The following is a 14,035-nucleotide window of genomic DNA, read 5'->3' as shown; positions in this document are numbered from 1 at the left end:
CTGTTAAACATTAGTCACTTAAGCTCCAGGCTCCCCTGTGGAGCTAACAATTGTCAGTTAAAGCACTATCACCTGCTACCATGTAAACACGTTAACTGTGCTACAATTATAGAGAAATCCTCCCCATTATAATTTAGAGAACTCAATACGAGTAATTGGACTTCATTGCTGACTTTAATGCTGTTTGCTCAAGGCACTTCACCTTTAAGTCAACACTGCCTTAATTGTTTTACAACCATAGACAATTAGAATAGACGGTCTTTTGCTTTTAAATTGTGTGTGTGGGGCTAAAATTTAAAGATTTTGCTTCTTTAGGTTAGACTGAACTGGTGACTGATATTGTTTTTAGTAACAAATGTACAGCAATATTTTTAACATCAATTAAAATAAGCAAATAAATAAAATCTTCATTAAAAAATGATATAACTGGCAAATAATATTACCGAATAATGTCAGCTTGTCACTGTGAAGTAACAAAGCCTTCTGCACTTGATCATTGTGGTTAATCCCTTTGAGAAATATTTTCCTCTCCTGCTTTAAACCATCAACGTCGACTAAATTAAAGACAGAAAAATGCGAAAATGTTTTGAAAGGCTTTTATTCACTTTAAAAATTCACCTCCTCTTTAAATTCTTGTCATCCATAAAAAGCATCAGGGCTCTTTGTGCAATATCATTGCAGCGATTATGTTTATCAAAGAACATTAAAAATCTTAGCTCTCGTGTAAACAATAAGGAAAAAGAAAGATAATGTGTGTGCACTTACTTTAACGACTGTCACGCTTTACTTGGGAAATAAAGCAGATAATTTACTTTAATGTGTTAATCATAATTCTGATCAAAAGTGCTGCAAGGTCCAGCCAATAAATATAACATGAATTACACAACATTTTAACAGGCACAGGATGTAACAAAATTCCATGTTCAACTTCATATCCGACAAAAATCAATAATTGCAAAGTTAGTCGTAAGAAATCATTCAAAGCATGTACAAAAGCTTGGGCTATTTATTCCCCTTATCCTTTCAACTGCAGAGCAATTTTCATTCTGTTGAATGAAAGCCTTAACTATCCACATAACAAATCAAAAACACATATCAAAGAAGATCCAGTTCACATTTAACAACAGTGTGTCAGAATATTGCCAGGTTTCATAGTGTGTCAGTCTGTGTTACAGCAGGTAGTTATGTAAAGATCCAGCCTGCTGGACCCGTACTGCCTCTACTTTGGCCTTCAGTGAAGAGTAGAGCCCTTTAGAAATGTTAACAGTCACTATTGGGTCACCAAGACCGGGCCCTCCCGACGGCAACATTTGAAATCAGTTGGGTCCCATGCAGTGCTACCCTGTGCACCTCTTGAACTTCAGTTTATTTGGGTTCAGTAGCAGCCATCTTTCCAGCTGCCATCCCTCAGGGCACTCAGGGCAGCCATGCTCTTTGGAGGAGTCAGCAAACTGTCGACAGAAAGAAGTTGATTAAATACCTATTAATGAAATAAAATCAAAACATGCACCATCCCCTTGAGTCTAATAAACAAAGTGATTTAGCATTTGAACGTTTGACCTTTTAACTATAGCACCTCCCTCAGGACAATCCGTGTAAATGTTTAAAGGAATACTTCACCCTTAAAATGACTATTTGTATATCAATTACTCACTGCGTGGTAACCTTGAGATCTTTTCTTTCAAGAATTCAAGGTAACACACGGTGAGTAATTGATGTACAATCGGTCAATTTAAGGGTGAAGTATTCCTTTAAACGCCTGTGCTTTTCCCCAATTCCATAATACATTTTATTGTTTGGTCTATGAAACATCAGAAAACAACAAAAAGCAACAGCTCAAAACAACCTAATATTCAATTTATTATAATATAAGACCAAGAAAAGCGGCACATTCTCACATATCAGAACCTAGAACAATCAAATTCTATAGTTATTTACACATACAACATTTAATTCCTCTTTAAATATTTGCCCTGTAAAGTCATATTCTGTAAATCAAAAGAGCACATTTTGAAAACCTTTGAATAATGTTTCATTCAGGCTACAACATAAAACAAGTTAGAATGAACAGGACTTTGGTCCTCCCCCATGCTCTTACCTGCGTGTGGGTTGGGTGATTTTGCTTGCACGTGGAACTCCACTTGTTCCTACAAAGGAGGCCGGGCGAGGAAGGGAGCTGCGAGTGACAGCTGGCTGGATGCCGCTGGCTTTAAGGGGCTGTGGAACCAGACTGCTGCTGTGTTTGAGGGGCTGAGGCAGTGCGGCACTGCTGGGGATGGAGTGTAGACTGATGGAGGTGGACAGGGAGCTGGAGGTGGGGCACTGCTGCACCGTGGGGCTTACATAGGCTGTGGCTTTTATTGGGTGTCGGGAAGTGTTTGGGAAGTTCCCCACGCTCTGGACTCGCTGCGTGAGCTGGCCTGGGGATGGAACTGAAACACAGCAAGGGAGCAAGAAGTCCAACATCAGTGACAGAATTGCAATCACTGCATTTGAAATTGCCATGCCTTCAGAAAACAGCGCTCAATATTCACTCATGAAAAAAATTAGCCGTATACGGCTGATTTATTCATAGACTTGAAGAAAAGAGTCTTACTGGAGGACTGGAGTCGTGCAAGCCCACTGGATGAGTCAAAGCTCTGGCTGCTCCGGAGGGAGGATATCATTGGCAAGGAGGAAGGGCCGTGGGAGGGTGGGTTGACAGGGGAAGCCAGGCATGGAATGCTGGGAACACTGGGCATGCTGGGAGCTCGGATCAGGTTGGGCATGCTTCTTCGTAGCTTGTCTATGCAACCATATCAACAAACCACATCAGGTATTGTAGTTGTCGACTCAATTTAGAGCTCTGGAAGTTTTTCACTCACATTTCGAACATAGTTTGACATTTTGAGGAATATAAAAGTCACTGCTTCCGGCCAAGAAATTATTCTGCACACAACCTCCTGTGAAACCGAAACGTTTTTGCACAAACAAACAACATATAACGTGTTCATTTGTGATCTTTAGAAGTGCCCGTGAGTGGATTTTGGGTCGTGTCTAGATGGTAACACTCACAACCTATGCTAACCATAACCATCTTGTGAGATTTTGGCTAATCGATGGTTACAATCTAGACATGACCCGGATTTAGTTAACTTTGGACAGAGACAGGCTAGCTGTTTCCAGTCTTTGTGCTAAGCTAAGCTACCTGGCTGCTGGCAGTGTACAGACATGAGAGTGGTATCAATCTTCTCATCTAAACCTTTGCAAGAAAGCAAAGAACCATCATTTTCCAAAACTATTCCTCCTATTCCATTTGCTTAATTAAACTAAAAAAAGCATAGCTTGTGAAAGACCTAATAGGGAGAAAGAATCAAATATCACCATGACAGTCAAATCCTTTTTAGACTACACCATCTGTCAGTCAGGCAATTGATAGAACAGAGTACACTGACACACTGACTGACCCCTAAATGAGGATGCTTTTTAAATCCTGTAATCAAGAGCAATTTTTAAATCCTTCTTGGCCCACACAGAAACAGAAATTAGGGACATGTTGAATGTGGGTAACTGTGTCAAGATGCTTTCAGTCCGAATTGGGACACTAATATTCATTAAAACCTCTTGAAGTCAAGTGATAGGTTAAGATATTTAGTGATCTTACCTGTGCTATTCCTGTATGCTGTGTGTGTTTCTGTGGTCAGGCTGGAGGGTCCGAGGTACTGGGAGAGTCCACTGAGTGAAAACTGAGGTGTGGTCGGGCTGCGTCTGCAGTCTCTAAAACTAGAGAAGGTGTGGGAGTGGGGCAGGCCGCCCCGCTGCATAGATCCTGTGCGGAACAGTCGAGGCTGGGGAGGAGGAAGCTGGTCGTACCCTTCGTCGTCCTCCTCATCCTCATCCTCCTCCTCCAGATCCATCTCACTGCGCCTGAGGGAGTGTAAGGAGAAGCTGGAGTTGCGACGGCTGGCTGTGGTGGTATGTGAGGTAGAGGCGTAGTCCTGTCGGAGACCTACAGGGGGACAAATCAATGCTCTTATGTGCTCTTATGATATATTCCCTTCTGTAAGATGCCCCTCATTCATTACCATCAGTTAATGAATCGGTAAACCAGACTGTTACTTTTCTTCTAGCCCTAACCCTACAGTAGATGAGTTTCCCCGTGTTCGGTGTGATGACTTTTAATGTCCCCGACAACCTCTGTGGTCTCATTTAGCCACTTGTTAGCAACGGCTTTAAAATTAACGAGTGGAGTGTTTACTGATGTATTTTATGTTGTAGAGAAAAAACCGTTAAAAGCTATTAAGCTTGTGTTAACAACAGACCTTATGTCAGGCATCTAACCAAAAACCCATTAGAAAAACCCATCGACTTCAAGAAGAGGGAAGTGCAAACTAAACTTACTAATTTCCAGGTTTTAAGACTCATTCCTGCAGCATTTACAGCGGGGATGTACTTCACACTTTAAGTCCTTTTTCATGAAGGGTACGTTTTGTTATCTCTCCCTCTCTGTAGCGCCTGCAAGACATTTATAGAGTCAACTCACTGTCCTCCTGAAGTCGTGCCATGACCTCCACATCTGTCATGTCTTGCAGTTTGTAGCTCATAGAGATGGAGTCATCCTCCAGCTCTGACACACCCACCTCACTGTCCACGGAAGACTGGGGGCTGATCGCCGCATGCCGGCGCCCCACATCTAAAAACACACGGGAGAGGAAAACCTACGTCACCAATATATTTAATTGGTTTTAACGATATGCATGTGATACAGACGTTTCCATAGCAAATGGCACGCTTAAATCTATATAATCATTACAGACTCATGAATGACAGAGCAGAAAAGACATATTGTCCGTGAGGTCTTACTGTGGAGATTGGAGTTTGATAGGAAGGTGGGCGCTCTGTCACTGAGGTTGCAGCTGGCCCTGAACGGGAGAGTCGGCTGGAGGAAGGACTGAGCAGATGATATCAATGGAGCTTGGAAGGAGAGAAACACACAGAAAAAGAGAGAGAAGATTCAATCACTGATAACTTTAACATACAAATCAAAGCTCAACAAGAACTCACTGACATTTGCCATAATATCAAATATGGATGAACAGGCTGAGGTTTTTTTTTTTTTTTCCTGGTGGGGTTTGAGCTTGCTTGTGTCCATCTGTCCGAGGATATGAGCAGATAATCTCCTCCCTGGAATCTGATGTAATCTGATTGTAAACTGCAAGTAACAGGTTGTTTAAGAATCTGGGTTATGTGGATATAGTGAGCTCCAAAAGTATTTTGGAAGCAACAAATGCGTTTGGCTCCATGTTCTTATTACTTTGGATTTGAAAAGTAGCAATGCCTATGAGGTTAAAGGAAAAAGATCGTTATGTCTCCAGGACAAGCATTTGCACATTCTGTCAACATTTCTGTTTCTGTTAGTTGCTATGTTGTTGTTGTTAGATTTTTTTTAATGAGGGCAGCAGTGGCTTGAAGGTTAGAAAAGTGGGCTTGAGTCCCCACACTGGCAGGATAAAACTGGGTGGGGAAAATACAAAAAGAAGCTCTGTTCAGAGGCCATTAGATCAGACTCTGGTTGTACTCGGCAGTCTCAAGGTGCAAATGTTCCAAAAGAAACAGCACTCAGTGAAACTACCCTGGTTATAAAATAAAATGAACAAGACTAAGAGTCAACAGCCATACTAGCGGCTGTATGAGTCTATATTTAGGCACAGTAGTGCTTTGAATGCTATGCTATTAGTCAGCATGCTAACATACTCACAATGACATTGATATGACAGGTAATGTTTACCGTGTTCACCATCTTAGTTTGGCTTGTTAGCATGCTAACATATGCTAAAAAGAAGTACACCTAAGGAATATTTTGCAGGCATTCATTCATAAACCAAAGTATCGGACAATTTAAAGTGTTTACCTGATGGTAACCCTAGAGGGGGCATGAATGCAGGTACCACATTCTGTGCCAATCAATCACATAGTTATCATCAGGATTCATCCTCTTGGGCCAATGTATGTCTGAACAAAATTTCATGGTACTAAATGCAATATTTGTTTTTATATTTCAGTCAGGGGCGTGGTTGACCAACCCACAGACTGACGTTGCCATCCCCAGAGCCAACGACTAGGCAAGTCTGATAAATATAGCACATTTCAGTAACAAGACCATTTAGGTGTTTTACATAAAACATCAAAAGCATCGAGACAAAGTGCAAAAGAAGAAACCACCAGAAAATGAAATAATTAAAAGAAAACATTTAAAATTAAGACGATAAGAAACGTGACAAAACATATTACTACTAATATCCTACAAATAATGACTAAAATTATCAATCGTTTGTAAAATGGTTACTAACCACTTCACCGTCGATAAACTAATCAAGTCATTGAGTGTCAGACTCTTTGTCGTCAGCAGAGGTTATATGCTCGTGTAGTGTATGTTTGTGTTACCTGGAGACTCGCTTAGTGCAGCAGGTTTAGTGTAAGGCAGGACGGGGCAGCTGAGGGTGGAGAGTCCCTCTATGCAGCTGTAAGGACGGACGGAGGAGACTCCTCGCCACCGCTTAGCTGGACACAAGATTGTAACGAAGGACATGTTAGTCTGATTGCTTCACCATGTAGCACACACATACAGACACACACACACACACACACACACACACACAAACCCACTCACATAGAGCACATTGATTATAGTTTAACACTCTCCGGCCAAATGTTAATCTGCTTTTTCCAGATCAGTATTGATGTTTTAAACGATTGGGTCACGGCTCGGACAGAAGAGGCTGATACAGTAAGACGAGGTTTATCTTACTACTGCAGCTTATTGGGCTAAACTACAGATTTTTTTGGAGGGATCTCAGGATAAGCAGGGATTGTGCTTGTAGGCTACATACCATTCCCAAAATTTAGAATTAGATCTACTACGGCCTACTTTGGGTTGTGGAGGTTACATTTATACTGCTTAAAATGTTCATTTCATGGTACAACACTGTCATAATATATACTTTATTAAAGGTTTAGTAAGATGACAGAGGGTGGAATAAAAGATCTCTTAAAGATGTTTCTTGTTGCTATGGGTACCCTCTGTCGTCTTCCTGAGGGTTGTTTTTCAAATTGAACAAAGGATGTGAAGAGTCCTGAGCTATTAATGTTGTTTTCCTCCTGGTTCGTGTAAACCTCCAACAGCTGTCTTTGGAGGTTCTGCATAATCTTGCTAACTATTGTTGTGAGCCTGCTTTTGCTCCTCGCCCCTAAATGTACATACCAACATGTGATGTTTTAGGATTTCCACTGGACTAGTGTAAACCATCCTCAGGACTTCTTTGTTCACGTCAAAGTTTTGTCTCCCCCTCTGGCAGTGAGAGTTATTACCGTCAGGGAGAGACAATAACGAAGGAGCAGCAGCTCTGGAGTATGGCAGAAGTACATTTCTGGAGTAGATGCTCCAGATAAAAAATTGACTCTGTGTTAAGAGGAAGGATATAAGTTAAACAATGTGCACAGGAAGACTTGAAGAGATTGCACCTGGGGGCGGAGGAGATGCGGTGAGCTCACCTGCAGGCACAGAAAGTCGCCATAAACACCACAACTCCAGTATACTGCGAAAAACAGAGAGCCTTTCCTGACGGCGATAGGCTAAATTAGCATTGTGTGACCTCGTTTGGCCAGGGCTTGAAAGTAACGATCGTTCATTTATATGTGAAAGTCCCGGACTCCAGCTTTAAAAGAAATATTCTTTGAATTCTTAAAGATATAGTCGGAGTGTTAGTGTCTAATATTATTCCTAAACATGTAAAACTACCTACTGTAGCTACAGTTTGAACCTCAATTGTAATCATGTAATGACACGACTGACATTAGATAATGTGTGTTCAACGTGTAAACACATTTCACTCCCACTGATTGGTAGTCAGAGAGGCACACACCTGACAGAGTGGAGCATTTGGCATTCCTGACACAATTAGTCTCAACTGCTTCTGGGTAAAACTAGCATTCACAGCAAGTTACACAAACAACAGCTACTGGAGCTCAGAGACAAGGATGTATTCATGACCCAGAGGAGGAGAGCCAACCTTCACTGAATACAGCTTTTAGAATAAGAAGAAGACCTTAAACCGTACACACACACACACACACACACACACACACACACACACACACACACACACACACACTCTCACACTAATGAACATCCGAACAAACACTAACAAATCTGCATTATTGAATTCAAGTCTGGACACAACAAATCCCCAATATGAGGATAATTGAGCTCAGTAAACTCTTTTTTTTACATTTTTAAATCAAAGCACACACATAGGCCCGTACACACAGTATATACTTATGCGTTCAGCCTGTTTGAGCGGCGAGTGCTGAGCAAATCTGCTTCAACAACCCTGTTAATGTAAGCATGGTTTACATGGAAACCATAACTCTGTGCATGAGTGTAGAAACTGTAAAAGCAACACATCCAAAAAACAAGTGGCAAGTAGCAAATGTCCTTTAGTAGCAACACCAGTATCCTGGTTATGTGTGTGCATGTAAACGCCATATCCAGTCAGAAATACAACACATTATGTAACAATAGTCTACATGCTGTCGTGAAAATGAAAGTGGTAATGCAATATCTTTACTCTTGTCCATTACTGATTATTAGATGGAGAAGCAAAATCCAGTTAAAAACAAATTGGATTCATCTTCAAAGGATGAGGTGACTCAGAAATGACAGATGTTTGTGATGTGAGTCGTCAAAAACGGACACACACTACGGCCGGACCATCAGCAACCTGGATGATGTTATAAGCATGTTGTATACAGGTGGCTGAATAACCAGGTTGTACTATGTTCCATGTAAATGTTACTGTATGTTCTAAATATGACCAAAACCAGGACACTAGTGTGCACGTAAATATACTTTGTAGGAGCCATTTCCTGAAGAGAAGGCAGTAATATTTGTTGTAATATAAGTGTTTGTTTTTGACCAACACGCACAGGTATTAGTGAAAATGTCGGCATGTTACGATGGACAGTTTAGGCTTGGCCACTACAAAGTGATTGAGCGCTACAGGGGAAACAGCTAGCCTGGCTCTATCAGACGGTAAAAAAATCCACCTCCCAACACCTCTAAAGCTTTTTAAACCAAAGCGTAAAGAGAACAATTTGTGGCTTTAAGGGATTTTATGTGGACTATTTATCTGCTGGGAACAGTAACTTCCTGTACTCACCACTGGTTACCTGCCAGGCTAGCTGTTTCCAGTCTTTATGCTAAGCTAAGCTGAGACAGACATGAGAGTGGTATCAAGCTTCTCTGCAAGAAAGTGAATAAGTATATTTCTTAAAAATGCATTCTCTTAATATTTAACAAAAAAAAGCATGAATTTAAACATTTTTTGTTGAGGATGGAAATATGTGCATGTAGAACCACTTGTTGGTGGTGCAGTGTAATGGTGATACTTTGACTACAGCTTTATTTATAATCCCCTCTACACTGTTTTCCACTTAACACAGTGTGGTGCGATCCAACAGCACGGCGTGAGTTCCTCTAAATTGAAATAGTTTTTTACTTTATATCAACAGAGTAGCAAATCCCTTAAACTGATCTTCATTATACTCTGGAGATATGTGTAAATGGGAGTCCTTCCAACTACCACAGAAAATAATGGCTCTGTGGGAAGTCGGCTGAGGTGCTTAAAAGCCCATAAATTTAAAGAGAGTGAGTTAAAAATGTCCAAATGGTGAGAAACCACGGAGCTGCGTGCAGAGAAACGCTCCCACGGCTCACAAACTGCTGCTGAAATCCTTTTGCATGTGGAGACATTTTGCGGTCAATGTGTGCCACAGCTTATGATCACATGTCAGCAGCCAGAGAGACAGATGTTCAGATGTGGCCGCAGATGAAGGCTGTTAATATGAGTGGTAAATACACAGTAGGTACCTTGGTCCAGTCTGTGACAGAGGGTCATCTTAGCCAGCTCCACCTCGGGCCCCAGGTGGTCCAGTACCTGCCTGCACCACTGGAGAGGGCTGAGGACACTCTCACCCTGCAGCTTGGCTTTGGGACTCACATACAGCCTGCAACACACAGCACAACCCACAATGTAGTCCTGACACCTTTACAGCATAGCCCATATTGTTGAGCTGAGAGAGCTCTGGAGGTACATTTTTTTACAGCGGCGATATTTCTCAGATGAAAGACAAGCATGACTTTGCAGATGTTGTGTAAAGGGAATGATTTTCATAAAGTCCAAATGACAATACACCTTAGAAGTTCAACATTTCCACAAAAAGCAGTTCCCATTTTACTGGCGACAACATAAGCTGTGAACCCTACAGTGTGTAATAAAAATGCATGTGATGACGGCTTTATTCGATGCTGTGATATATAGGATGCGAGTATGTGACTGCTACTGGGAAACACAGGTTGTGGGTTGTAGATACTTGTAGCACTGAAATGATTAGTCAGTTATTAGATTAGACAATCAGTGCAGAATTAACCGACTGTTTGTCAGTCACTTTTTAACCAAAACGCCCCAAATATTCTCTGCTTTCATTTTCTAAGATTTAAGGGGATGTTGCTTTTCTTTGTCATAACTGACAGTGAATTAACAATTGTGGGGTTTGGGATAAAACATTTTTTTGAAGATGCCATCTTAGTGTTATAATAGACCATTTTCATTATTTCAGTAATAATTCATAAATAACCAAGGAAATAATCAAAAGACACATTTTTGTTTTTTTGTTGCAGCCTGTACGTCGGCCAGACAAAGACTGAAAGAAAGAGTTTATCACCTGGAAACTGGATCCCCATTTTAGGGTAAAACAAGTTATATTATTAATATAGATGTGTGCGACTATGCTACACTGGAATGATAAGATTCCTAAAAATGAACTAAACTGGGTTGCACAAATATTGATGTGTCACTTACAAACAAAGCAGAGCAATTACTTTTTATTCAGCAACTAGGCCATGGTGATACATTGACTTGAGGGTCAATTGTGTTAAATGGAGTGAGGATATACGCTGGTGCTACATTCAGCTCTGTGCTACATTTTCCACATCATCACATCTGATATAAAAAGATGAAAACGGTTCAGTAGTCAGCATGTCAGTGTGTGAGCAACCTAAGTCAGAAGAGCAGATATAGTGCATCAAAGTAGTTCAGCCTGGGGCTGAACACTACACACAAAGCTGAGCTGTTTGATCACAGGCTGAAGGGAGTCATTGTTTCTAATTTCATACCAGTGCTTTCTTACTCTGAAAAGATACCTCTACTACAAGCACAGTGCATTCTGGGATGCCCACAGCTTGTCTCAAATCTGTTTTTGTTCTTTTTTTTCTCCTGTAAAGAGCCAATCTGTTAGCTGGTGTCTGCAAGTCTACAGGAATCAATATTGTAATCAATAAGAGGATACATGACAGTGTGGCATTACACATCATTTCACAAAATTGTGGCTAGTCCAATCCTGTGGCCTATGAAACAGATGCAAAGAACACACCACTGATTTCCACTGCAAATGCACATATATGTATGTGGCTGCATGAGAGTGCTTTATATAAACAGAGTCGTTACCAGCTATCAGGTTCTCCGACTGGGAGCACGATGTTGAGGTCCAAAATATCAACCTCATCCATAACAGTTGTATCTCCAACGGCGACGCTGTCCTCCTCAGCGGCGTCAGGACACACCGAGCTGGGCTGAAAATACGCGAATGGTTCCTCCGTTGAACCTCCGAGTCCGGGGGGAAACAAATGCGACTGGGTCGGACTTGAAATGCCATATTTACTGCAGAAATTGTCACTCGGACACGTTGTACCCCCGTGCGAACACGATAACGAGGTCTGGAGATGAGGGCCGATGGAGCAATTGTTTACAGCGTTAGCTCTAGTCCGCAATTGTTCGTTTTGCTTCTCCAATTTTCGGACTAATTCCTGAAGCTTTAACACCTCCAGCTCCGGGTTGGTGATTTTATTGTTGCCATTGACGTCTGCCATCATCTGGGGGTTCAACACCTCTGCTTCCATTTGGTAAAAAGCACATTGAGAGGGACAGAAAAGCACGGCCTGCCTGCCTGCAGAGGGACCTATTCAATTCAGAGAGGGTGTCCAGATTCCCCCGTTTAAAGCTACTACTGCACACACACTGATGCTGCTGCCGCTGCTGCTGGGATGATTGCACAGCCTCAATCTGATTGGTCAGCAGTTTAGAGTTCAACTCCCATCACACCACTGCTGGGGAAGTATTTATTATGGACAGAAATAAATAAATATGTTTGTGATTGGTTGAATAAATATGTGCAGTACTTATTTAATAGTAATATTTTTATTGTATTTTCATTTTTTCCTAAATGAACATTTTTTATGCTCTTTCAAAGACATCCTTGTGGAGGTATATCAAATATTTTATTCATTTATTTAAGTAGCCAAAAGATAGCTAAACTCAGATATATTGCTTCTAAAAAGCGTCTTACAAAAAGATGATTGTTATTAAATATGTATATCCATTAACTGTAAGGCGTAGCTAACTGTTGCAAAGCTAACTGAGCTAACTGACAAAACCTAGCTAACTGACGTTAGCTTGTTAAATTATGAACCAGAGATAAGATTAGATTAAACAGTAAAAGGTTTTATGATAAATAATGTACATTACTAACTAAACTGACACTTGATAAAATGCTGTTGATAATGACGTAAACTGAAAAATGTAAAATTATATTTTACAAAAAAATAAATGATTTATGCTAACAATCTGTTAGGTTAACATAATTGTTTCCCCTCATTCTAAAAAAAATTAATATTACTAACTTTGAAACATATGTAACGGACCAGAGTAGCCCGATAACATCACATTTATCTAAAAGGTTCGGATTCCCTTTCCACACCATACAGTGCAGAATGGAAGATAATGAATATGAAGTTGCAAGCCCTAGTGTGTCACCAGAAAATGGGGGCAGGCTGGGAAATACTACTGCAAGCCAGCCTGTGGTAAATGCAATGGTGATGCCTTGGTTTATGGGTGTTCCATGGAACCCAAAGTTTAATGGTGACAAAGGTCAAATGTGTTTTTCTGAATGGCATGGGCAGGTTCAGGCGATGCTGAGGGCACAAGGGTTAAATGAGGAACAGAAAATTGATTTTATTTTTGGGGCACTCGAGGATAATGCAAAAAAGGGCTTCTTGACCCCACCAAATTCTCAAGTAGTAAAGCCATTCTGCAGGAGTTAAAAAGACTGTATGGACGTGTAACCCCAGTAGCCCAGCTTCGGGCACAGTGTTTCAAATGCTACCAACAGGAAGAGGAAACTGCTGCTTCTTTCCTTCTTCGGATCCGTGAAATATTCCACAAATGGAAAGAAGGTGAACCAGCTGGCTTAGCCCATGACGAGATGACTATCCGAGACCAGCTTGTCCTTGGTTTGAAGCCCGATATGGTACAACAGGAACTTCAACGACAGGTGCGTAGAAATCCTACAATGTCCTTCCGTGAGGTGTCTAGTGAAGTCAGAGCTTTAGAAACTGAACTAAAGATGGAGTCTGCCTGTGCATTACGTGTTCCAGGGCCACAGCCACGACCGGCCATGGCATCACCTAGCCTGGAAGAATGGAGAGACACAGGGAGAACTGAGCTCAGGAAAGAAATGAAAGACCAACGGTCTATTCTTAACGAAATTCTTACAGAAGAGATCAAATGCCAACTCCAAATCCCTTTTGCTCCTCGCCGCGCACTGACGGGAGGATGTTTCCCAGGATAGTTGCTGCTTTGCCTCCCCGCAGATCGGACCGGATTGGATCCCTTTTGCTCCTCGCTGCGCACTGATCCTCCTCAGCTCCTCCTCGTCTGGTGAACCAGACCTTGAAGGATGTTTCCCAGGACCGTTGCAGATCGGACCGGATCGGATCCCTCTTGCTCCTCGCCGCACTCTATCGACAGTCCCGCTGAAGCACGCCCTTTCCCTGGCTACACACAAACTTATGAAGTGATAGGCCTTGCTAGTGCAACCCAAGGGTCCTAAAACCCCCAAATTATCACAAAGTTCTGAGACATGACATGACCTCAGTGTCTTT

At 41.5% G+C, this 14,035-nt stretch overlaps 1 protein-coding gene across 1 annotated transcript; it reads right to left on the bottom strand.

Moving 5' to 3' along the window:
* Positions 1–582: 582 nt before the first annotated feature.
* Positions 583–12,111, bottom strand: slain1a (SLAIN motif family, member 1a). The gene is made up of 9 exons (XM_029458364.1): positions 11,544–12,111; positions 9,908–10,044; positions 6,424–6,540; positions 4,843–4,953; positions 4,523–4,672; positions 3,644–3,988; positions 2,597–2,785; positions 2,099–2,432; positions 583–1,451 (listed from the first exon to the last, which is right to left on the bottom strand). The coding sequence occupies exons 1-9, from the start codon at positions 11,993–11,995 to the stop codon at positions 1,376–1,378; spliced, it is 1,911 nt and encodes a 636-aa protein (XP_029314224.1). The 5' UTR covers positions 11,996–12,111; the 3' UTR covers positions 583–1,375.
* Positions 12,112–14,035: the final 1,924 nt, after the last annotated feature.

This window comes from Cottoperca gobio, chromosome 21 (assembly GCF_900634415.1).
Source record: "Cottoperca gobio chromosome 21, fCotGob3.1, whole genome shotgun sequence".
NCBI lineage: Eukaryota > Metazoa > Chordata > Actinopteri > Perciformes > Bovichtidae > Cottoperca > Cottoperca gobio.
This window is presented reverse-complemented; position numbering and strand designations above follow the sequence as displayed.